The sequence below is a fragment of the Triturus cristatus genome, chromosome 2_1 (genome assembly GCF_964204655.1).
Source record: "Triturus cristatus chromosome 2_1, aTriCri1.1, whole genome shotgun sequence".
In the NCBI taxonomy this organism is placed as follows: domain Eukaryota; kingdom Metazoa; phylum Chordata; class Amphibia; order Caudata; family Salamandridae; genus Triturus; species Triturus cristatus.
In genome coordinates this window covers 584,150,402-584,174,175 of record NC_140581.1, presented here as the reverse complement: position 1 = coordinate 584,174,175, position 23,774 = coordinate 584,150,402, and the positions used below count along the sequence as shown (strand labels likewise).

At 42.8% G+C, this 23,774-nt stretch overlaps 1 protein-coding gene across 3 annotated transcripts in view; it reads left to right on the top strand.

Moving 5' to 3' along the window:
• The window catches only part of KIAA0825 (KIAA0825 ortholog), a 2,097,552-nt gene that overhangs the window by 1,376,520 nt on the left and 697,258 nt on the right, over window positions 1–23,774 (top strand). Inside the window, exon 21 of one of the 3 annotated variants that reach the window (XM_085632477.1) lies at window positions 6,995–7,107. The exons of the other annotated variants lie outside the window; for them this stretch is intronic. Coding sequence (XP_085488603.1) covers window positions 6,995–7,046 — 52 coding nt within the window. The 3' untranslated portion in view covers window positions 7,047–7,107. Of the gene's footprint in view, window positions 1–6,994; window positions 7,108–23,774 lie in introns of those variants that run through there. 3 annotated transcript variants of the gene reach the window in all.

The window sequence follows — 23,774 nt, the reverse complement described above, 5'->3', positions numbered from 1 at the left end:
AAGACAGTCTGGTATGGAGCCTTGTCTCAGAGAGGCGTTTACAATTTTTGCCCATAATGGTAGGATGGATGTTTTTATCATTTTGAAAAGGGCAGGAGGAAGGGGGTCAGAGAAGTGATTGGAGGGATTGATTGCCAGAAGAGTGTTAAAGATTTTTTTTTCAGAGATTGGCGCGAAGGTGTTCCAGGAGGCATTGTTTTTTGTGACTTCCCCTGGAGAACTGAAAAGGACCTTGAATTGTGAATAACCGTTAGCATCAAGGCCACCGGTTGTGGGAGGGCCTTCTTAGATTGGATGTCGAGCACAATGGCCTTTATCTTTTCACGGAAAAAGTTGGCAAACTCATCACAGGAAGGTGTTAGCCAGGTCGTTTAGATCTGTAGAGTTAGCCGTGTTGCGAGCTTGTTGCTTGACGATTTCGAAGAGTTTTTTTGGACGGTTGATTGCTTTGTTCAGCTGGGTTCTGAAAAAATCTGCCTTGGCCTTTAGAATCTTCCTGTTGTATGAGTTCCTTAATGTTCTAAGGTGATGTAGGTGAACGTTGGTGGGTGCTGATTTCCATAATTGTTCAGCAGCTCTTAGCTAGCGTCGTTCCGAGTTCAGGGAGTCATTGAACCAAGGTTTGGAAATTTTGGAGGAAACATTTTTTTCTTGGAGGGGTGCTGTAGAGTCCAAGATTTCAAGCATCGTGGAATTGTAAAAGGCTGTGAGGTCATTGACATCCGCCATGTCAGTTGTGGGGGTCAGGGTGGAGTTACAACGGTTTACCAGGGTGATGGGGTTGATATTCTGTAAGTTCCTTTTCCATTTTTTTGTTTTTGATGGTTGACTCCTTTTTAGTATGACTTCGATATTGATGGAGAAGAGGATGCTGTGATGATCAGTCCAGTTGCAAGGAGTTAAGGATTCTAATGAGATGATGCTCGTTTTTGCTATGATGAGGTCCAGTGTCTCACCCTTGTTGTGAGTTGGACTGTCACAGAATTGGGATAAATCCTGGTCTGCCAGAAACGCTTTAAGATATTCTACACCATGATCGTTTGCATTGTTCCAGTGGAGATTAAAGTCACCCAGGAAAATTTGCGGTACTTGTGAGTTGATGTTGGATGAAATGACTTCCATTAACTCGTCGATGAATGTCAGATTATCCCTCGGGGGTGGTAGAATAAGTGAAGCTTGCTGGCAAGGCGCCTATCATCAGAGATATTGATACAGAGATATTCACAGGAGGATAGAGTGATGGAGTCTGCTTGCTTGACTGAGATTGTGTTACGATAAATGCAGGCTAACCCACCTCCAGGCGCCACATTTCTGTCTAGGCGGATTAGGTCGTGACTAGGAGGAACCAATAGATCAAGGATGGGGGAGGAGGAGCTGTTTAACCATGTTTCGGTGAGGACGTAAATGTCTAAATCATTCTCTAGGATGAGGTCGAATATGTCAGGTGCATGTTTGCTAGCTGATCTGCAGTTAATGAGTGCACACTTTATCTTGTTAATAGAATGGGTTAGGGTAGTCTGCTCTTTGTTGATGTTTGTGAGATTATCTCTATTTACGGATCTGTTATTGTATGTAGGTTCTCTGAAGGGGTTGGTTTGAATGGATTGGATAGTGCCACATTGTGACATACTGTTATCTGTTGCTAAGGCATAAAGATTAGAGGAGGTCGTCTATGTCGCTGTCGGATAGTTCAACGTTTGTCCTCCTAGGCCGAGAGGTGGAAGGTAAGTTAGTCTGAATATTATTGTCAGGGTGTAAGATCTTGGGGATGTAACTACTAATTTGTAGACTGATTTGGTTATTCTGACTAGTTTTCTCGTGGTGTGAATTTTTGGTGAAGTAGCTACTAGTTTGGAGATTTATTTGGTTAACAGTGGCGTTGGTGGCTGTGTGTATGTTTAGAAGTTTATTGGTGATGGTAGATAGGTTATGCATCTATGCCTTGAGATGGGCTAGTCCTGATGCTAACTCATTGAATCATGCACACCAAACGGAGTTGGGAAGGTTAGTAGTATGTGTAGGTGTATGTTCTTTTATGGAGGGCGGTCTGCAGGTAGGGTCAGTATGTGTGAACACGTTCTCCGGTTGCATGGGGATACCCTCATTAGGGATCGGAGTGGTAAGTTGAAGGAGGTTTGTTGTGGGGTCCAAGTCGGTGTGTGGGCTGGTCATTGTGTGTTGTATTCGGATGGGTGGAATGAGTACTGAGGGAGTTAGTGTCTGATCAGATGTCGTGGTAGACAGTAGGTCCGGGGGATCTTTGTTATCTAAATTAGATGAGAGTGGGGATAGAAGCAAGACGTGAGTGGAGTCCCGGTTGGTGGCTTCATTCATGGTCGACAGGGATAACAGTGATGAATCTGCATTGCAGCGATCGGTAGCTAAGAATAACCCTGTCCCCCTGGAACGCCTATCGCGGGGGTATCTGTGCACCACCGTTGCTGCCTGATACCTCGCCAGCCCCATCCCCTAGCCGACTCGTTCCCCTGCTGCCGGGCATTGGGTTCCCCCAGTCTTCGCTCTGCTCTCTTCCCCCTCTCTAGACTTCTACGGATAGTTGGGATCCCCCCTCTAGGGGAGCACATGCTGCTATTTTCGATTGTGGGTTGCCTTGTGGGTGTGGTTTTCTTGTTGTTCTTAATTTAAAATGAAACCGCATAATGGGGCCTGGATGATGTGGTTTTTCGACATTGTTATCTATTGAGAAATGATCCTCCTGTAATGCCACGTGTTCCATGTATATATGTCGTGTGTTCCTACTATTGCTAGCGGCCGGCCGGAAGGTTGTGGGCCCATACTTGTATACTTTTAAGACCTGTAATAAACGGTTTCAAAAAAAAAAAAAAAAAAAAAAAAAGAATAACCCTGTCCCGTCTGGGCTGGGGGATCCAGGAGTGGAAGCGATTGATGTGACTGGGGGGTTAGGAATCAATGGGTGTGTCTGCAATGGTATGATTGGTAACTGCGTGTAACCCAGTCCCTCCTGGGCCAGGGGACCCGAGTGTTGTTGTGACTGCAGTGGCTGGGAGGTAGGGCTCGTTGGGGGTGTGAGGCGATGCCGGTTCGGAGGAATTTATGGGATTTTGTCGTGGAGTTGGGGTGGCATCTAGATACTGAGGAGGATAAGATGTGGGGAGTGTGCTATTCTTGCTGTTTGCTGCTTTCTTGAGAGTAGGGAAGATCCTGTCTATGGTATCTAGATTAGTATCGGTAGCTTGTATAAGCATATTACCGTTGTTGTAGATGGTGATGGTGGCATTCACAGGGCAAAAGGCTGAGGCTGTTACTGACAATTTGAAGGCATGCTGTTTTTTTTTTAACATTGGAGATTCGGAGCAAACAGTGAAAGATATTTCTCCACTGGGCATGTTTCTTTGTGTGGAAGATAAGGTTGTTTGGCAATATGCCTTTGCTAATGCAGAAGTATGGGTCTGAAATAAGAGTCTCAGGGTGGGTTACCATTAGCCTGTGCTTGAATTTTTTGGGGAGATCGGGCGGTTAGAGAATGGTGAAGGCATGATGGCCTGAAGGTTCAAGGTTTTTATCCATTTGATTATTTTCATTCTCCTTCTTAGTTTCTATATTTCTTACCTAGTCTTTTTTTTTTGTCGCCCCTTCTGTTTGCAGTATTAGTATTCAGTATTCAATATCAGTTCAAGATGGCCGCTCTGTATCCTTCATCGACCTGTTCCTGCGATGTGGTCCTTTTTTGCTTTCCATTAAGATTTTTCTTCCTAGACCTGTCTCTGATAAGTAGACCACTTTCGGTATCTGTTAAGTGGACCTCCGTGGTGTAGTCCTGTTTGTCTGTTTATAGCATCTTTGATGGGAAGTCCTTACTTGGTTATCAATGTGGCGCTTATCTTTTATTGACTCCAAATTAATAATCTGCGAGTGGCATCCTCACAGTTTTCGATCAAGCATGAACCGTAGCCTATCCTGTCACTGTGATGAAGATGAACTGCTACTATAAAACGAGCAGTCAGCAATATGTAAAATGGCTGCCAGCCTTGCTGAGTGAGGAGCACTTCCAGCACACCAAGACACAACGACCCGTGTCAAGCATGAGTGCCGGCACTACAGCAATGTAACACAGGCTCCGGTGATCAGCCCAACACACCTCCCACGTCTGTCCCGCGCCTTCAAGCGCAGCTACAGTCCAAGTGATCTGGCCGCTTACAGCGCCACTGGCGTCACCCTCATCCTCGGCAGGGCACCGCGGTTGGAGCAGCTCAGGCGGAGGGACCAGTTGCAGCCCTGAGCGAGACGAGCGCTAAAATACAATCGGAGCCCAGACGCTCCTGTAAGCAGCACTCACAGGGCCAGTGGAGGGCCACCGCACCAACTTCCCGCAATAGCAACTTGTGTCGTGAGAGGCTCGGTCACCCTCTGAGTACAGACGCAATAATCCACCCGAGTTCCGCGGGCGAGGGGCAGTACGGACCACGATGCCGAGAATTGCCGGGGAACGGCGCAGTGCGGTGGCACTCACCACCAGGATCGTCCAGCGAGGGATTTAGTGTGGAAGCCGCTCAGGATGCAGACTCCTCAGAAGGCGAAGGACGGTGAGAGGCTCTCCGAAATACCGCAACTCATTCCAGTCAGCACAGCACCTCATCCATCTCAGCATCTCAGCAATCGGAGGAGGGGGGGGGGGGTTGCCGGATGATGACACCATGAGTCCCGTGCAACTGCAAAATCCCCAGGCATGGACAGGTCGAGAGGCTCGCCAGGGGCCCACAATCCGTCTCAGCAGGCACGGAACCTTAGCACGGCACCGCAACCATCAGCTGCGGAAGGGCTACAGGACGCCGAGTCAAGACCTCTCAGCACTCGACCAGAATCCCCAATGCCGGTAAGTCACAATCAGTCTGTGCGATCCAGGGGTGCGTGGCATACGATGAAGAGAAGAGAGGAGGGCAGATGGCGGGGTTAACCAGGGATATACACCGAAACGGTGATCCCCAACCCAGGAGCTCCTACAGGGGGCTCCTACTCAGCGGCCATCTTAGGTAAGTGTTATTAGGTAGGTATTATTGGTAATACTGGCCCCTACCAGTATGTCGTCTAATGGAGCGCCTACTCTTGCTAGCACTAATACCTGAATTCTGATTGTAATTGTACTTTTTGCCATACTACAACTACCTTGCAACATGGAGGTGCCTCCAGTTACAACATTTTACCTTCTTTCATTCAGCTTCGTTACCTTTGTTGATAGACTAGCATGTAGTTTTCTGAATAAGACACTTTATGAACAGATTATTATATGAAATTGACTCATTCTACAACATAGTTATAATTTTTAAACTGTGTTGACCTTATACAATGTATATTGGCCTAGCAAAGCCAGACTGTCCAACGTCCGTCATATGTCTAAAGATGTGAGTCCAGAAATTGCATGAATACCAATGTCAGAGGCTTTGATTCCTCAGGGGCACTCTGGTTTCAGAAAGAACGCCTTATGGCATTCTGACCCTAAAGTGCTTCGACATAGAGTTGCAAAGAGACCGAATAGAGTGAAGGGAAAAAGGGACATGGCTTCTGGGAAAGGGGGCGCTAAAATGGTGACACTGATAGTATTAGGACTGCCAACCTATTATGCAAGTACATCATTGTTTCCAGCAACAAAAGTGATTACCCTAGTGTTGCTCATTCTTTGACAAAAAAGTAATATGTTGAAGTCCATTACTTTTTCTGGGTAAAAAGTCTGTGACAATGGTCCCTTTGGTCCTGCTTGTAATGTATATGAAAGCCACACTTACTTTTAAAGTATTTTCTAGACTTTTCCAGAATAATTCCTTCAACGCTGTAGCAAAATTAAAAAAGAATTCAGTGGTTGGTTCTAGAGGTTTCTGGAATGTTCCTTTCAGTGCTATGGCAAGATACACAAAATATCAATTAGAGTGTCACGGATGTTCCAAATTGTTCCATGCAGTTCTATATCACGATTCTGAATACAAAGAGTGTATGCTAAGTCAGAAGAAATGTGGCACCACCGGGTACCTGAAGGATGGCAGGACTGGGCTCACCCCAACTACCGGGTCTTTTGGGAAAGAGAGACCTCGAAACTACCACGAGGGCCTTGAGGAGCTGAAGACCAAGATGTATGCAAGCTGTGCCTTTAGATAATAAACAGCGTGTGACAGATGTGGCCTTTTTGTGCCCATAGACAAAGCAGGCCTTTGTCTCCGCGCTGCTGTGCAGACTGCCTCTGAGCTTTAAGAAGTGAGCTTTGACCCTGAGTAAGGAAATGTTTTTATCTGTCACCAATATGGCACCACTTGGTCCTCTTCACGTCCTGAATGAACAAAAAGTCTGCCAATCTCCATCAGAAAAGAGCAAAAGGTATGCTGTTCTTCAGCAATGTCGGCCTTGTGAATTGGTAGGTCGAGGTATTCTGTATACTTTTCTCTCATCTCCTATTTTTGTAAAATTAGTGCCAGAACATATGCAGTTCCCCATGTGAATTGTTTTAATGTGCCCATGCAAGCGTTGGTGTTCACGTTGAAAGAAACCTGGCAGTGGGGGATTCGGAAAGGCTCTGAAGCCGTGTGGGTCTCCTTTGCCAACAGGAGTAGCCGAGGCTTTACCCTTGCCATCTCTTAGAAAAATGTACATCCTGGTGAAGGAAATCTTAACCTACTTTCACCTAGGTTTGTTGGATGAGAACATTTCATTGTTGCAGACTTCTAGTATGACTTTTACAATGAGCCAGCATAAGATCAAGTGACTATATTTTTGCCGCTTGGCAAGTTCAAGTATATGTTCGCTAGAGCTATGATTCTTAACCTGTGGTCAGCACACGCTTGGGGGTCCACGACACCTACTTAGAGGGTCCGCAGCTGTTTAGAGAATTAAATACCATCAGCAGATTCATAAAGTATATTTACATAAAAGGCAAAATTGAAAGTTTTAAAACACTGTAAATGTGAAGGACTTTAAAACTGGAAACTAAAACTTAACATGTTATCCTTTTCTTGATTTGTGGGTGCAGCACAAATATAGGAAATGGAATCACGAATGGACGATTGGTGGCCCATAATTGAAGCAGCCCTGGTATATACAGACACAAAGAGAGCATGAGTTAGGAGCAAAAAATATAAGGTGATTTGCTAGAGTCTAGGACATTGCTTCCTCTTTAGAATTAAAACGAAATTTTGAAAAGCTGAAACTTTCATATTAAATGTAAATTTGGTTTTCTCTTTTTTTGTGTGAATTAAATTAAATATCCCTTAATTTGTATTTTTGTTTAACGTATACTTGTTTCTGTATTTTTCTGTATTGTTTTGAGGCTCAGATTGTATAAATTGCTAAGGTTGGGTTCAACGGCATCTAGAAATGATTGAGTAGGGCTCCACCGAGGTTAAGAAGCACTGAGCTAGACAATCTGTTACCCATAATGCCCTGTTTGGCCATTCAGCCATTTAGTTTGAGTCCAGTAAGACTTAACATTTTGAGGTTGATGCTTACAATAACTCGAGAGAGAGCCTTTTTTTAACATTTCAGATAAGGCTGACCAAAGCCATTTTGATGGGCTACTCTTTCTGTATTTTCCAGTTTGAATATGTATGTATGTAGTAATTATACAGTGTGAACCTAGTCATGGAGTTCTGCATATGGTCAGAGACAAGCATAAAGTTCCTGGTTTTGTGAACTGTTGAGCATTGTGATAAAATGTTCTTTAAAGAGGTGCCTTTTCAACTCTTTCATAAATTTGACCAGCACTTGGGTGATTTTAAAGGATATGGGGATTTTGTTTAAGATCCTTGGTGCATAGATGGAAAAGGCTTGCTTGCTCCTTCTATTTTCTTTCTTACACTTATTAGTCAGCTGTCTGATTGTGTCATGGCTGCAGGTGTGCCAAGAGCCACCAGAGATGGAAACAGCACTTGGTACCGCTACTTATTTTTCCTCAACAGGCTTTGATCCAGAACAAGAGAGAGAAAAAACAATAGAAGCAGGGAGTGTCTGGGGGTGGATAAAAGAGGCATGAGGTGGAAGGACGGCTAGGCAGCTTTTGTGTTCGGCACTCCAATCTGGGATAGTGCCAGCCACGGGCTTCTAAGAAAACATTTGGGTCCTGATACTTATTCTTTTACAAATGAAGTACTGGATCAGGGAATTCAGAGAGACATTGTGCACTGACATAGGTCTCGTGGTCTCTGGAATATTTCAGAATTCAAGTTCATACCTGAGTTATAGAAGTATAACTATCATCTATGGGTCTAAAATTACAGACACCCTATGCTCACTAGCTCTTGAGGTTTATTTATGATTTTGATTTGATATTGATTCAAGGTGGTCAATGAAAGTCACCCTCTCTACACCTGTTTTGGGGGAACCTCTGCCCATCTTTCTATATATATTTTCTATATTTTTTTTTATAGTTCATGAATGAAAAAAACACATTTAGACTCAACTGAAACTGGTGATCTGAGTTTTCTTTCTCACTAGTGCAAAATACCTTTTTGAAAAATAGCACCATATTTATTTTTGGGGGAAAAATAATCTTTTATTTGACAAGTAATCTGTATGGTGCCTTTTGAAATTAAGTCATTAATGCTGGATAAGCATTTAGCCAAACACGTAAAAATGCTTGGTGGCATTGCCATAGTGATGATGTTAATCATATGCAAATAGGGAACCTGTTGTGTGGTATTTTTTAATCATTTCTGTCTGTATTTATCCCTATTTATTTTTTCTCTTCTCGTTGATATTGATCTATATTTATTTTGTTAGCTGAAAAAATGAATTGCAACTCATACATTTTCACATTCATTTATTCAATAACTAGCCGTCAGAATAGTATGTGTGTCGGGTTTTGGCACTATAAACAGCATTATGCAGTACAGCAGCGCCCTCATGCAAACATTTGCATTGTGATAAAAACACATCTACATCTCGAAGTGGCATCCGGTTTTTAGCTCTCCATGTTGTCAGTCTGCACAGATGTTGGAGTTGCAGTCACGGTTAGCAGTAGCAAGAAGGGTCACTCCAAAGATGACCTACCTCCATTTTGTGCACTTTTTGGGATACAAACAAGGAAGCACCTAGTTTTCTCTTTGCGTTTGAAAAATCAGTAAAAATGTATTACTGTGAGTCTTAGCAATAAACCTCACATGCCTGTGACCGTACTCAGAGGTGGACGATTTCTCAAAAATTAAAATAGTAAAATATATTACAATGAAAGGTTCTGACATTGTGGTGCCACAAATGTAAAACCTTATTGGAAGAACGGTTCACGCAGTCTGTCAGCAGCTGAATGTAATTGGAGAAGGCACAATGCTTGCATTTTGGAGCATTTTCTTCCATTTGCATTTTGAAAATTAGTTTAAGTAGACCATCCAATTCATAAATCATTTAAAGTGGGGAGTGAGTGGTGTAGCTTGAAACACTCTGTAGTTGTCACTTGTGTTTGCATTGGAATTTAAGGCATTGATTCGGCTGCCTTGAATAGATATTGTAGACACGGTGCCTTGGAGTGGATACCCAGACACCATCTGCTGCGAGTCAGAGCCATATGCCGCACCACTTTCGTCAGGAGAAATTACGTTTACATGTATAATTTGTTATCGTGTTATTGAACTTCTGCAGGTTCAGAAAATCGTTTTCCAAAGCCTTTTTCCTGTAAGCGGCCATGACACTGAAAAGCGCTTTGGCAACCTTGAGGCGTGCTTTTAAAATCCCGTTTTCCCCTTCTTGCAAAGCGCGCGCGGCCTGTGAGGCTGGGATCCGGAGCGCGCGCTCCAGCACCAAGGACAGAGCGGGAGCGAACAACGTGTCCTCTAAGCAGCCCGCTTTTATTGGACACACGCTGGACTAATAGTTGCCAAGGCTCCATTTTAAATCCGAGAAATAACTCAGGAGTGTCACTCTGAGCGGTGACACGATGCAATATGTCATGGAGGCTTTTTTTATGGTAGGCCTCGGTGACAGGTTTTGACAAAACTGCTTTCACGACGGTTGACTGTATCTCTTGTCTGGTTTTACGCGCCTTTTGACTGGTCTTGAAGATGACACATTGAGGTTTCATTAGCAATAACCAGGTGGGGTTGTCGTCGCACAGACACCATGGGTAGCACTGCACTTGAAGGCGCGCGAGGCACTGGAGCTCGGAGAGGCCAGTGCCCCCCTTCAGTGGCAGCAGTGAGCCGAGGGGCTCATTAATCAACGCCGGAGCCCAGGTGTGAGGGCTTTCCTACATACACAGTGCCAGCAGACTGTGAAAGTCACATCCAGCACACCGGCTGCCAAGGCGGGCGCAGCCCGCTCCTCCAAGGGCCCCGCATCGAGAGTGGCAAGAGCAGAATGCCCCCTACTGCCCTCTGCACCATCTAGTTTTTCATACGCATTGCACAACCACGTCTTTTTTAAACGAGGACTTTCCTATCTGGGTGTATTATAGCTCACTTCGTGGCTTCGGAGTGGTTTGCTGTAAGTAATAAAAAGAGAAAGGTGAGCAGTGTTCGAGCATGAGACTGCAGCATTCTCACTGTGGTGCCACTGAATACCCTGCAATTATGCGTGCTATTGGATTGGATGTGCGACTGGTGACGGTAATGGCTGTCTAATCCTGGGCACGAATATAAATAATTTCTAAAAAGCACTTTCAAATGTGTGACATGATGTCATAGAATTGTAACTGGAGAGCTTTACTCCTTGCTTAAGGATAGCTGTAGTTGGTACCTTTCTGTTGCCTCTGTTAGAAGTAGACTGAATGGTGTTGCTGGCTATGTGGCCACACCTCCATGCACAAATACAGTCTCTTTAGCATCAGAAAGTCTGGACCACTTTCTCTTCATAGACATCACAATGAGCTTGCTAAGTGTCATTTCCAGGGCTGACCTAGACACAGTACATTGTTATCCTCTTTACCATCAGTTCCACATATAACCCTAACCTGAACTATTTGCACAGTTTCAAGACCATCAGAATAAAGCACTTTCACAGTTACTTTCTCTTTGCTAAATAACCAAGCTCAGAAAAGCTGAAGACTAAAAAGACCTCCCTGCAAACCTCAACAATCCTAATATACACCCTTCTCTCATCTGCCAGTAATCCAAATGGAACCATGAAGCGTAGCACTTATGTCAGTCCTATTTGCGGCTAAATAGGTTTTTCTAAGTACAAAAATTGAAAAGACAGCAAATAAAGATACGAATCTCTTCTAGACCACCAAAATCTTTGTCAAGGACTTATTTGTTAATTCCTGCAACCTCATTTTCATGAACTGTATTCAGACCATAACAGCTTTTTCTTTGAGTACGTCCTAGGAACTCATCCCCACACAAACTCTACACAGCCATGCAGCATTCTTCATCTTACTTTCTTCTCCATTGCTAATGGCTAGACCAAAGTAATTCTCCACAATCTTTAATCACCAGTGAGGCCTTTCCCACCGCTTTAAAAAAGGAATGGTAGTTATCTTTGCTACACCACTGACCAAAGTCATTCTCCTGCTTCCTCCTGCTTTGGCACCTTACCAGCTACACCTTTGACCAAAGTCATTCTCCTATGTCCCTTTGATGTGGCACCTTACCAGCCACACCACTGACCAAAGTCATTCTCCTATGTCCCTCTGATGTGGCACCTTACCAGCTACACCTTTGACCAAAGTCATTCTCCTATGTCCCTCTGATGTGGCACCTTACCAGCTACACCTTTGACCAAAGTCATTCTCCTATGTCCCTCTGATGTTGCACCTTACCAGCTACACCACTGACCAAAGTCATTCTCCTATGTCCCTCTGATATGGCACCTTACCACCAGCTACACCTTTGACCAAAGTAATTCTCCTATGTCCCTCTGATGTTGCACCTTACCAGCTACACCACTGCCGAAAGTCATTCTCCTCTGTCCCTCTGCTGTGGCACCTTATCAGCTACACCACTGACCAAAGACATTCTCCTATGTCCCTCTACTGTGGCACTTTATCAGCTACACCACTGACCAAAGTCATTCTCCTATGTCCCTCTGATATGGTACCTTACCAGCTACACCACTGACCAAAGTCATTCTCCTATGTCCCTCTGCTGTGGCACTTTATCAGCTACACCACTGACCAAAGTCATTCGCCTATGTCCCTCTGCTGTGGCACCTTACCAGCTACACCACTGACCAAAGTCATTATGCAATGTCCCCCTGCTTTGGCACCTTACCAGCTACACCACTGACCAAAGTCATTATGCTATGTCCCCCTGCTGTGGCACCTTACCAGCTACACCACTGACCAAAGTCATTATGCAATGTCCCCCTGCTTTGGCACCTTACCAGCTACACCACTGACCAAAGTCATTATGCTATGTCCCCCTGCTGTGGCACCTTACCAGCTACACCACTGACCAAAGTCATTATGCTATGTCCCCCTGCTGTGGCACCTTACCAGCTACACCACTGACCAAAGTCATTATGCTATGTCCCCCTGCTGTGGCACCTTATCAGCTACACCACTGACCAAAGTCATTATGCTATAGTCCCCTGCTGTGGCACTTTACCAGCTACACCACTGATCAAAGTCATCCTCCTATGTCCCTTTGCTGTGGCACGTTACCAGATCACCAAACCCCTCATTCAATCCATACTCGTACCACCTCTAAAATCTCCTTTGTATATCAAGTCATAACAGTAAGTTGCCATTTTGCAACCAGCTTCCCTGTAATACCCAAAGCAATAGAGTTAGTGACCTTTTATTTACAACTTTATAGTTGACAAATGTGCTTTCAATTGGCTTTGAACTGAACATGAGAGAGAACCCACTGTTGCTTCTGTCTAGTTCTACTTCTTTGCCCGAGCTGATATTACATCTTTTGAAATGTGCGACCTCTTACATTTGTCTACTGCCTTCAACACACGCACCAACACATTACAAATGAAGGGTCACACATTGAGGCCTCAAGATCAAAACAGGATTGGTACAGAAAGCTCTTGAGTGACCAAGAACAGCAGATCATACATTTACTTTTTCTTCTAAATCAGTCACCACCAGTTATGCTGCGACATTAGATCATCCATAATCTTGCTCCATCAAAAACTGTAGGGGTTGATTGCGGTGACTCTCTCCAGAAAAAAATCATTGAGGGAGCACTTAACAGCGTGACTGAGAGTCAGAGTCTTTGCTTCACCTTTGTATTCGTAGGCAGCATTAGCTTGGCCTTCCTAAAGAGTTCACCTCTTCACTGCTTCCCATCACTCCAGTTTGCCAGACCCTAAAGCTCACCATACCATGCGAAAGTATGTGTCTGGGACATGTGCATCTCCAAATATGCCTACACTGCCCATGCACTAAAATAAAAACATGCGTAAAGCATTCTCTGGTCAGACACCCAAAATATCCTGATCACCCCTGATGAACACCAGGGAGTAATGGAATAGGTAAGCACAATATAGGTGATAATTGAGGTTGTAGAGTGCACAATTCTAATATATTTTTAAAAAATAAGTAAATCGTGTGAATTTGAAATGATGCTTAAATCTGTATTATGATGATACTAGATAGATTCATTTCGCATAACTTGTCAGCATTCTGAAAACACTTAAGCAAGCTTCTGAATACTGCTTGAAAATGTCCGCTGGCGAAATTGAGGACTCCTCTTCCATGGACATACACATACAGTGTTCTGTGCAGAGCATGTCCCTCGAGTCACACCCGTGAAGCACTGTATAAATAGCTCCAGTCTTTGCTTCCCCATGCCTTTATCCTCTGGTTGATAGTTGTTATGGGTTTGGTATGTGTCTCCTGCTTTTTACATATATTTCACACCCTTTACACTCATCTAACACTCAATACCAACATCAACCTATCCGATACATACACGTCATTAATACATCTCTAAAGTCTGAGGCCGTTTATGATGGTGCATTAGTCCTAAGACTGAATAAAAAACATGGGATGGGCATCGTGCACAACCTACAATCGATCTGTCATCATTTTGAGGTAGAAATGAAAAAGGAATTACTAAGTGCATGTTAATGTAAAAGCTCACAATTTTACAAATGTGGGTGGGAGTGTAAGCCGTAGGTAAAAATGAAAAAGCACAATTAAAGTAATAAGTGACGTAAGCGGAGTAGGCTAGAAGGGTGTTTGGGGATGTATGTGCTAGTGAAGCAGTTTAGAGTGGAGTTGCTGTTGGGTAGTAAATCCTGGTACAAGACAGAGGTATGTCTTGGATGAAAATTGGTGTGTGTATGTGTCTGTATTTGCAAAATACAACGATAGAGGCTTTGTGAAGCAAATATATATATTTTAATTAATAGACTTATTGTTTGTATTTTGAATGTTCTCCTGTTAATAAACCTCCTATAGAGTCAGTTTTTCCCACTGTCAAATCTAAACAATGTTGCTCTTATGAGTGCTTCACCTAGTGTTAATTATGGGAGCCTGCAGAGGTAAACAGGAGTGCTAACTCTAAACCTATTGTCTACCTATATGTTTCAGGGTCGGAGTATGAATTGTACCTGATTTGCCATCATCACATACCCTGCCAATCACAGGTATCAGCGGATTTCCTCTGACTGGGGCAGAGGTCGTTGGCCTGCTGCCTGCCCCTCATATTTCAGTGTGAAGGGTCTTCTCAGTAAAGTGTGGAAGTCACCTCTGATATCACTTTGTTTATTACATTCGTTGACATATTTGATCTCTCTTGGACACAGTTTTGTGCCCGGCGATAAAAAAAAGGAGTTCTCAAAGAGGTTCTGAAAACTCACTCCCCGGTATTGCGTTCTCAAGGCACATGTGCCTTTAAAAGTGCCGCTTTTCAGGTTTGTAAAAAGGAAAGAAAAACTGTCTGTATTTTAAGCTGCTTTTTATTCTTGAGAACCCTCAAAACGAAAGAAGAGACTGCTCATTGTGTGCTGGTCTTCAGCAGCTACTCTTCGACCGTCAGCGGATTTTTAGTTCGATTTCTCCCTTTGAATCATTTTGAACACTTCTTGCACGGAGCCTGTCCAAGGGCATGCGGCATGGAAGTTAACTCGAACAATATTCTCTGCCTTGGTGCCAAGCCTGCCTCCAGTATTGTGGAGGGACCACAGCCACTCAAGAGGACACCCCAAAGCCGTCGATACAAGTTTATCTGATTTCAGAACTTTAGTCACAAGATTGATTGATAGTCATAGATGTAAAAGAGCAGGCCCAGTAGCCTTCCCACCGCGAGCAGAAATGGCGATGAATCTATATATTTACGTCCTGTCACACCATTTCTTCGTCTCCCTTTCTAATCGTTTATTTTTTCCCGCCCGATCTCTGTGTCTCTCACAACTCGTTCTCCGTCTCGACCTTTAGTTAAAGCAAGCTTCAGATGGAGGCACGTTCATTCCAGTCACAGTTGTGCGTGCACTTGCACACCCGGCGCCGCTGTGGCAGTGACTTCATTAAAATACTTCTGACACAAATGAAAAATCAAGTTGCAGCGCCATTTGACCCTGTTGTGCGCAGATTGTACAACGTCATGACGTTTTGATGTTGGGCGCTTACTCCTCCTAGGCTTGTTGTCTTTATTGAGGGCCCCCGTCGTACCTCCCTGTCCGTTTTGTTTTTTTAACTAGCTGGGGAAATGATTAGAGCTTTTTTCGAAATGATCTTCACTCCTAAAATGGTGTCCACTTCTCACAGTCGGGTAAAGTAGAGATACAAGCAGAGCATGTTGAAGGAGCGTCCGTGGAGCTGAATGAATCGTGTTGTGAATGCTGGGCAGCACGTAGCGAGCGTTGCACCCCTTGACTCATCCACATTCTCATGTAATTGCGAACAGTAGGCTGTGTCAACAAATATCGTGGAAAATGCACCATTATCTCATTTAGCCCCTCTGGGTTTTTACCCTGTGAAAGCTGTCAGCATTCTTTTCCACAAGTGTTCAAAGATTTCTTAGTGTTTTGCAGATTGTTTTTTTCCCTTCATTGTCTTTAAATGTGTGGGAACATGTGATCAGAAGCTCTTCTCTATTCAAGCTGGGTCAGCTTCTGCTCCAGAGTGTCTCATTGTCATGATGTCACTGCATCTCAAGATGTGTGACCTTTGCACCCAATGGATCCATGGCAGCCCTCAATGTGTTTTAACACATTAGATTGGTTTGTCCCCTGCTAGGGTGTTTCTAGGCTTTTTGGACTTGAATGTGTGTGTTCTGATGGGATGATGGGCTTGAGAAAGCAAAACCTATTCTCATGTCTGCCGCGCGCCGCCAGATGTCGCAAAGGCACTGCAGACGAGCGCATTACAGCTGAAGTGCGGGCCTTATGTTCGAGGAACACTACCATTGTGTTAGGGAGTGGCAGGGGCCATAACAGGTCAGTTAAATGTCCTTCAAACGTTTCAATTTTGCTTTCAGAATCAAGGCAGGATAAAAAAATTCCACACATATCTGACATTGATGTTACCACCAGTGCAATGTCGTCTGTCAGAGGAATCAACCAGGGCTCTATTGCCGTGAGAGCCATGCAAATGATCCTCTTTGGCACTTCCTTCACAATGCATGGTTTTCTATATGTCCAACTACACATAGGATTCATGGTATACAAATAGTATTTTTTGATTCCTTTTCATCAGTTCCTGAAGATATACCTGAGACTTTAAAGGGGAATGATAGTGGAAAAAAGATAGTAGAGAGAAATGTAGGCGAATGAGAAAAGCCACGCAAAGCAAATGCCAGCTAAGCCAAACAGAATGAATAAAGGGCGGTTTAACAATTTAAGCAGAATTGAATGCGTTCATTCGTGATTCATTCGATATGAGTGTCATGCTAGCATCTAACATATTTACTTTTACAGAGAAAATCCTATGATGCTTTCGAAAGTCGTCTAATATGAGTTTGCGTTGTCAAAACAGCGTGAAGACCCAATATATGTTAAAAAGCGATGTGACAAAGTATATGTTTTAATATATGGTGAAAACATTGAATTGTCAGTTGTATTCAAAACGTGATACCATGTATACTTGTAGTGCTACTGGTTTTATGTTTTAGGATTAGCCTAATAATAAACAGATTTTTAGTTATTCCCAAAGGTGTCATCTTTGACTTGGAGTAAAGAAATAAATGGGTCAGTAGCATGCACTCACGTGCAGTTCTTGGTAGTATCCTTGGTTATTGTAAACACTTGTAATGCATTATTCAACAAGTAACCTGCTGTATGTTTGTGTTAAAAGGTCTCTGCTCGTGACACGTGAGCTGTCTAGATCTAGTATAGACCGTGCATCATTCTAATACGATTACAATTCATCAAGACTAAAAAAAGGGAATATTTTTTATTTTCTATCCACTATGTTGTATAGATCAATTGAAAACAATGTTACATTAAAACCTAGTTATTTCCAAATTAAAGTTTTATTTTATGGCTGTTCATCAGTTTGTTGTCTAGCCATCTGTCTTTGGCCGTCTATGTACACAATACATCGACGTATCTATCTAATTGTCTGTCTAGTCGTCTGTCCCTGTGATTTGCACATTTAATCATGTCAGGGTGTTTGGAACTTTGAGTAATCGATGTGCGAAATTTCAGAAAATGGGCACTTTTCGTTTTTACTAAGGCAATTGGCCAGATTCACATAGCTGCGTTCGCGTATCAGTTTAATTTACAGCTGCAATGTAAAACCAGTTTTGGAATTCACAACAGTTGGTTGACACGCGGAAAAATAACTATTCACTCAGATTTTCGTGTGCGTAGATCTACTTCCAGGTGTGAGAAGTGGGTGAGCCATAGGTGTTCCAGGAGTGCAATGCCTGTTTACATCCACAAACTTAAATGTTTGTTGGTATTCACAAGATCCTCTCTGGCACATTCCCACAGTGGCAGTGGAAACTGTGTCAGAATTACTTCTGTCAAAGGACATGTACTGATACCTTTCCATAGTTGGTAATTGGATCTGAACATACACAACATTGGTGAGATAATAAGAGAATAGAATAGTTTTTTTTCACAGTGAAATATCTTTACCCAGTGGAGACATTTAAAAAAAAAAAAAAAAAAAATCCCAAATATAATGGCAGTTCCCCATGCGCACTTCTGTACTACATAATGTGTATGCTGAAATGTCTATGCATTGTTTAAACTGCAGATTCACAAATGTTTTACAGAAGTGCGTCTGGAAACTAGTAAATATTGCAGGTTTTCAGGCATAACCTGGTAACTATTTGCGAATTCCAAAAAGTATGTAAATATACAACAATGCAGGGCAAAAAACCTACGTTCATAGATTTATTATTTTTTGAGAATTTAGCCCAATCTGTCTAATTTAGGTTCAGTCTTATATATTTCAAAGCCAGTGTCTTAAGCTGCAAAGTGCTTGTCCTCACATTGCAAAATATCACTCTCACCTTAAGCATTTTGTGCTAAATTTGCCATTGGTTTTAGGGCAGGTAACATATTGGGATGCAGTGCTGCAGGGCGCTTGGACGGCCCTGGCCTTGCAGGGATGCCAGTGGAATGACTTTGTTCACCCTAACTGGTTTTATTTTTGTGGAGCAATTACGGAGAGAAGGGTTGACACTAGATTAGAGCTAAGCGCACCACAGCAGCAGCCTTCACTGTCCCTGGCTGGGGCTTTTCCATACTACTGGACATAAAACTTTACAAAAGTTAGTTCCTCTGCTCTTGGTGAAATCCTGGAGAAACACCAAGAAGGTGCTGTAAAACATTTTTAGTTGTCTGAGCTGAAGTGGTTAGTGACGATTGATGAGCAGGAATGGGGGCCATTGTTGGAGTTTTACCTGATAAGGGTTTAGGGAGAATCATAGTGAAGAAGATGTCGTCCCAGAGTAGAACACATTAACGTAGAGTATGCAGCATAGGAACTTTACTTGAGATTTAAATAGGATCACCTAATAATTGCATGATAGTTTTCCTTTTATAAACGTATGCTAGGCCCATTAAGGCTGCAGAACCAGCCCGGAACAGTAAAAGGAGGAAGATTTTTCTGCCTTTCCTGCTAGAATAACCAGTTTCTGCCTCCTTAGAGGAACAGTAGACAAGCTGTTTCTATTAGTGCCTGACCGGTGCTACTCAGGACCTGATTCCAAGGGGAAAACGGCCTTTTCCACGACTCCAGAACGAGTTCCGGAGTCACGCAAGCCGAACTAAGACATGCCAGAATAACGACTCAGCCTTAGCACACATGCCCATCTTCACAAGAAACCTCAAAACCTGGCTCTTCAACAGACCCCCTCCTTGATGGACCGGGACCTGCGACCACCCCCTCCCAGCGCCTTGAGACCCTTACAGGTGGGTAGTCACGCTTAACAAACCCCTTACTGATTGATTGGTTAAGGCTGTTTCGGTCTAGTGTTCAGGCAGGGCAGAGTTCGGAGGAGCATCGCGCAGGAACAGGTAAGAGGAGTTCTTGATTAGTTTTCAGGGGGTGGACGATGAGCAAGTTCAATGGCCTTGCCCGTGGAGAGATTGAGCCCGCGATGCTAGTGGCAGCTGCCTGCCTACTGCAGGAACTGACATCTGAGAAAATTGAAATCCAGGAGGCTTCTTAACTGATTAGCAGCTGAGGACACTGTAACAATTGCACCAATTGTGGGGAGTCCCACACAGCTGATTTCCAAAGGACGTGATCCGAAAGGCCATTCCACAAGAAGCCATTCTTAAAAAGAATATTAAGATTTTGCATTTTAGGATAGCCTTCTGATTTAAAAGACCAGCTTTGTCTGTGCAGATTTCAGGAGACAAGAGTGAAGCAGGAGCATCCACATGGCCAAAACGTATCCTCATATAGCTTCACGTCTTTGCGATGCTTAGTACTTCTCTGATCCAAGAGAATGTGTTCAGTTTGTCTGATTCTTCCATGCCAAGCAGTCCTCATGGAGCACTCAGAATGGTACCACATGTACCATCACCCACTGGGAGCTCCACAACTTCCAAAGAAGGGACTAAGTTTGAATGCAGACATTTTCAACTGGATCATTCACTACATCCAGTCTGGGCACAAGTGCTTGCGGGATGGCTTTACTGGGTTCCTTTGTCTCTTTCACAGCGTTCTGCACTCCATAAACAGCGTTTACAGCGGATGCCTCTTCTATGTATCTGACTGTCACTGAAGCCATGCCACTGTCTGTACACTGCCTCCAGGGTGTCCATGCATGGCTACCATGCTCTAAAAATATTTATAAAGGTGAAAGCAGATACCTTGACCGAGTCCAACCACTAAACTCGATCCAGTGGTCCAATTCGCTGTTCAGACTTTTGAGATAATACTCACAAAGGGTAACCTAATGGTTGAATAACTGGAATGTGAATGACAATGTGCACAAAACAACTAAAAAAATAGGAAAATGAGCATTTGCTTTTTAAAGACGAGAACCCTCACTCACCACTTGGGTGACATGCTTCATCATTGAGTTCCCTCTTACACACAGTGCCCGCAAGGTGCGCTGTGTGGGCTACAACTCTCCCTCAGGAGAGGAGCGTGAGGTGTTCTTCACTCCAATGTTAAAAATGAGTGAGGGGCAGAGTTTTGAGATGCCATTTTGAAGTTCATGGACATTCGTGCTCAGTTTTCTTTTTCCTGATTTTTCCTTGCATCGTCTTTGTTCCTGGGCCAAGGAGGTTAAATTCTTTTAATACACCAGCAACTTCACCATTACTGCCCCAACACTTCAGTTGTTCATTGATATGAGTAAGCATATGGGTAGGCAGTTAAGGTAATATTTGGCTTATTACCTCGGTATAAAGGAATTGGGTTATATTATAATCCGATGCAACAAATCATAATTTAACAGTCATCCTCCAACAAATTCAACCTATAAGAGTAAAATTGACAACCGGAACTAGCAAGCTCCGTTCTGTAAACTGGGAACCATTGTAGAAAGAAAGCGTGAACTTTAGCACTTTTTAAAAGATCTGATGTCATTCCTGTTGAAAAAGTGATAACATTCGTTTAACCTCTCTCTGGCTTTTACCAAGAAATGCTGTCAGTGTCATATACGTTGTGGTCATATACGTACACAAGATATTAGAACAATTAGATTTTAACTGCATTTAGGTGAATGGACTGTTAGTGAATTTCAATAAACATTGATTGTAATCCTTTTTGAGTGTGATTAGCTTATGCACGTGATGGTAGATGGCTATTTATTCCTATACCAAACCCGTTGTCTGTATTAATGAATGAGAAAATGTTGTTTTAAATTGGCAATCCATGTTTTTTTTAAAATGACAAATGTAAAACATTGCAGACCATATCCTATGTGTGTTATGAGATTCCAGTTGCATATAAAACATCCATACATCATGAGTAGATACATTTATGGTAGAAACCAATATTTCTTGAGGCATTTACTAATTCTTTCATGGAGTGTAGGGTCAAAGCTTCTATAAAAACAATTGGGCAGATTGATAAGTATAGTTTTGTCCATTTGCAGGACTTATGGCGTTTGCAATTTTGCAAAAAAAACAGTTTGAAGATTTCCAATTTCCTTATCTATAATTTTAGTTCCTATCCAGATTTTTATTCACATCTGATGTGAACATTATACCTGCCTGGGCAAAGAGGAAGCTAGGTGTTCCTCAATTTTGATTGAAATTTTAGAAAAGAACAATGTTCATGTTTCATTCACCGTAGGAATTACATATTGAACCACAGGGGACTGTTCCTCTTATCGAAAATTCCCAAGATAGGTCAAGGCTTGAACGCAATTGCCATTCTTTACACCCAGAAAGATTTTGATATATATTTTATTGGCAATAAATGGTAATAGCTCCGCCTCCCTGTATTTGACAGAGTTTGGGATCAGTTGCTTTAGCCATGAGAGTGTGTGTCCTACACTCACTAAGAAGTCTTATGTCTTAACGTCATCCCCACTAGCCTTCCGGCGTTAAGGGATTCAGGGCCCACTATTCTACAGTTCCCAACAGATACTGTAGTCCTAATTCGACTAAGGCCATTCAGCAATTACCACTTCTCTACTTGTTATAGTTTAAAGGGATGTGCGGGAATGCATGGAAGTGGGGGATTGGGGTGATGGGGGACAGTAGAGAAAAAAGGACTATTTGGTACTGTTGGTTTCTGTTTTCTAATCCAAGGTACTCGCAGTTTGGATTTTGTGACTTTTGCAGCTTGACTCTATGACTTATAACCCATGATTTTAATACTAGGGTTACTACTGGTAAGCTTGATCCTCTCATGTATGAGCACCTAATGGAAGTGGAGCTGCTGTGTCAACTATAATCTTGATGGTTGAATATCAATTTGTGAAAGTACACACTATGTACACCTTGAAATTTTATAAAACAGTTTATACATGGTGCAACAAAAATTGTTCTGAGTCGACGGGATCTAGGGTCTGAGTTTAACAACTGGGTAAAGATATTATAAACTAACCCAACAGCTCAGATAAGGACTAACAGGATTATATCAAATATAATTTCCATAGAATGTGGTACGTGACAAGGGTGACCCCTCTCCCATTGATATTTGCCCTAGCATCCGAATCCCTGGCATTTAGTACGACTTTCCACCAAGGTGAATTTAGCTTCGAACATCAGATACCACACATCATTTTGCATAATGCAGATATGTACTTTTCTTTTTTTTACAGTCCCCTCCTCTGCATTTACCCCATCCTGGTATTAATAGAGGAATTTGACATCATATTAGAGTTGAGAGTGAACTGGGGAAAATTGGGCTCTATATCTGCTCTGTGTTTTCATGCTGTATAACCCGTAAGAATAGATGAAGAGATGTTTAAATACATGTGGTTAGTTCCGACATGGAAAAAATATTTGAGTGGATTACATGGATTGCTGGCATCTGTTCCCTATTTCTGTAATAAGTAGATTGTCTCTGGCATGGCATTAAATAAATCATTTTGGTAAACATTGTGATGTTATACTTACTACAGAGCATAACATTTGGTAATATTATATAGCCTGAACTGTACCTTGTTATATCCATTTTGTAAATAGGCGTCTACATTTTACATGTGTCTGCACATTCTTTACATTTTAGAATAGAATATATATCGCATATGGTAGAAGTGTGATATTTATGAAATATGGGCTTTTTGGTTCATGGCTTTTTCAATCCTGGACTCCTGAAACCAGGCCTTCCTCAACAACTAGAGAATTATGTCTAAGGACTTGGGTTGTCCTTGAGCATGTGAAGAGTTATGGTGTAAGTGCAAAAAGAACAATTGATGGACAGAATGCAGCGCTATGTCAAACATTCACTCCAGTACAGAGATCCGGGCCTATATTGCTCCCCATGCCATTCCAGTTCAGACCCAGCCATATGCAAATGAGTTTTGACCCTGTTCCTCATGAGAACTGTCCAGCCTGAACTGCCCGGCCAGGTCCTCTCTGGACTGGAAACAAGTATCCTGGTATCGGTTTCGGGGCATCACCTCATATCAGCCAGGCTAGCTTGACTCCAGTTGCATGGAGAGCACGGTACCCATGTCTGAGTATACCTGTCCCACTCGGGGTGACAAATGCAAAAAGAACATTTGATGGACAGAATGCAGAACAATGTCAAACATTCATCCCAGTACAGAGATCTGGGCCTAAATCCACAGTGGTAAGTTCTGGCATGGAAGAAATATTTGAGTGGACTGCATGGATTACTGGCATCGGTTCCTGATTTCTGTACTAAGTAGATTGTCTCTGGCATGGCATTAAATAAATCATTTTGGTAAACATTGTGATGTTATGCTTACTACAGAGCATAACCTTTGGTAATATTAGATAGCCTGGACTGTACCTTGTTCTATCCATTTTGTAAATAGGTGTCCAAATTTTAGGTGTGCCTGCACATTCTTTACATTTTAGAATATATCATATATGAC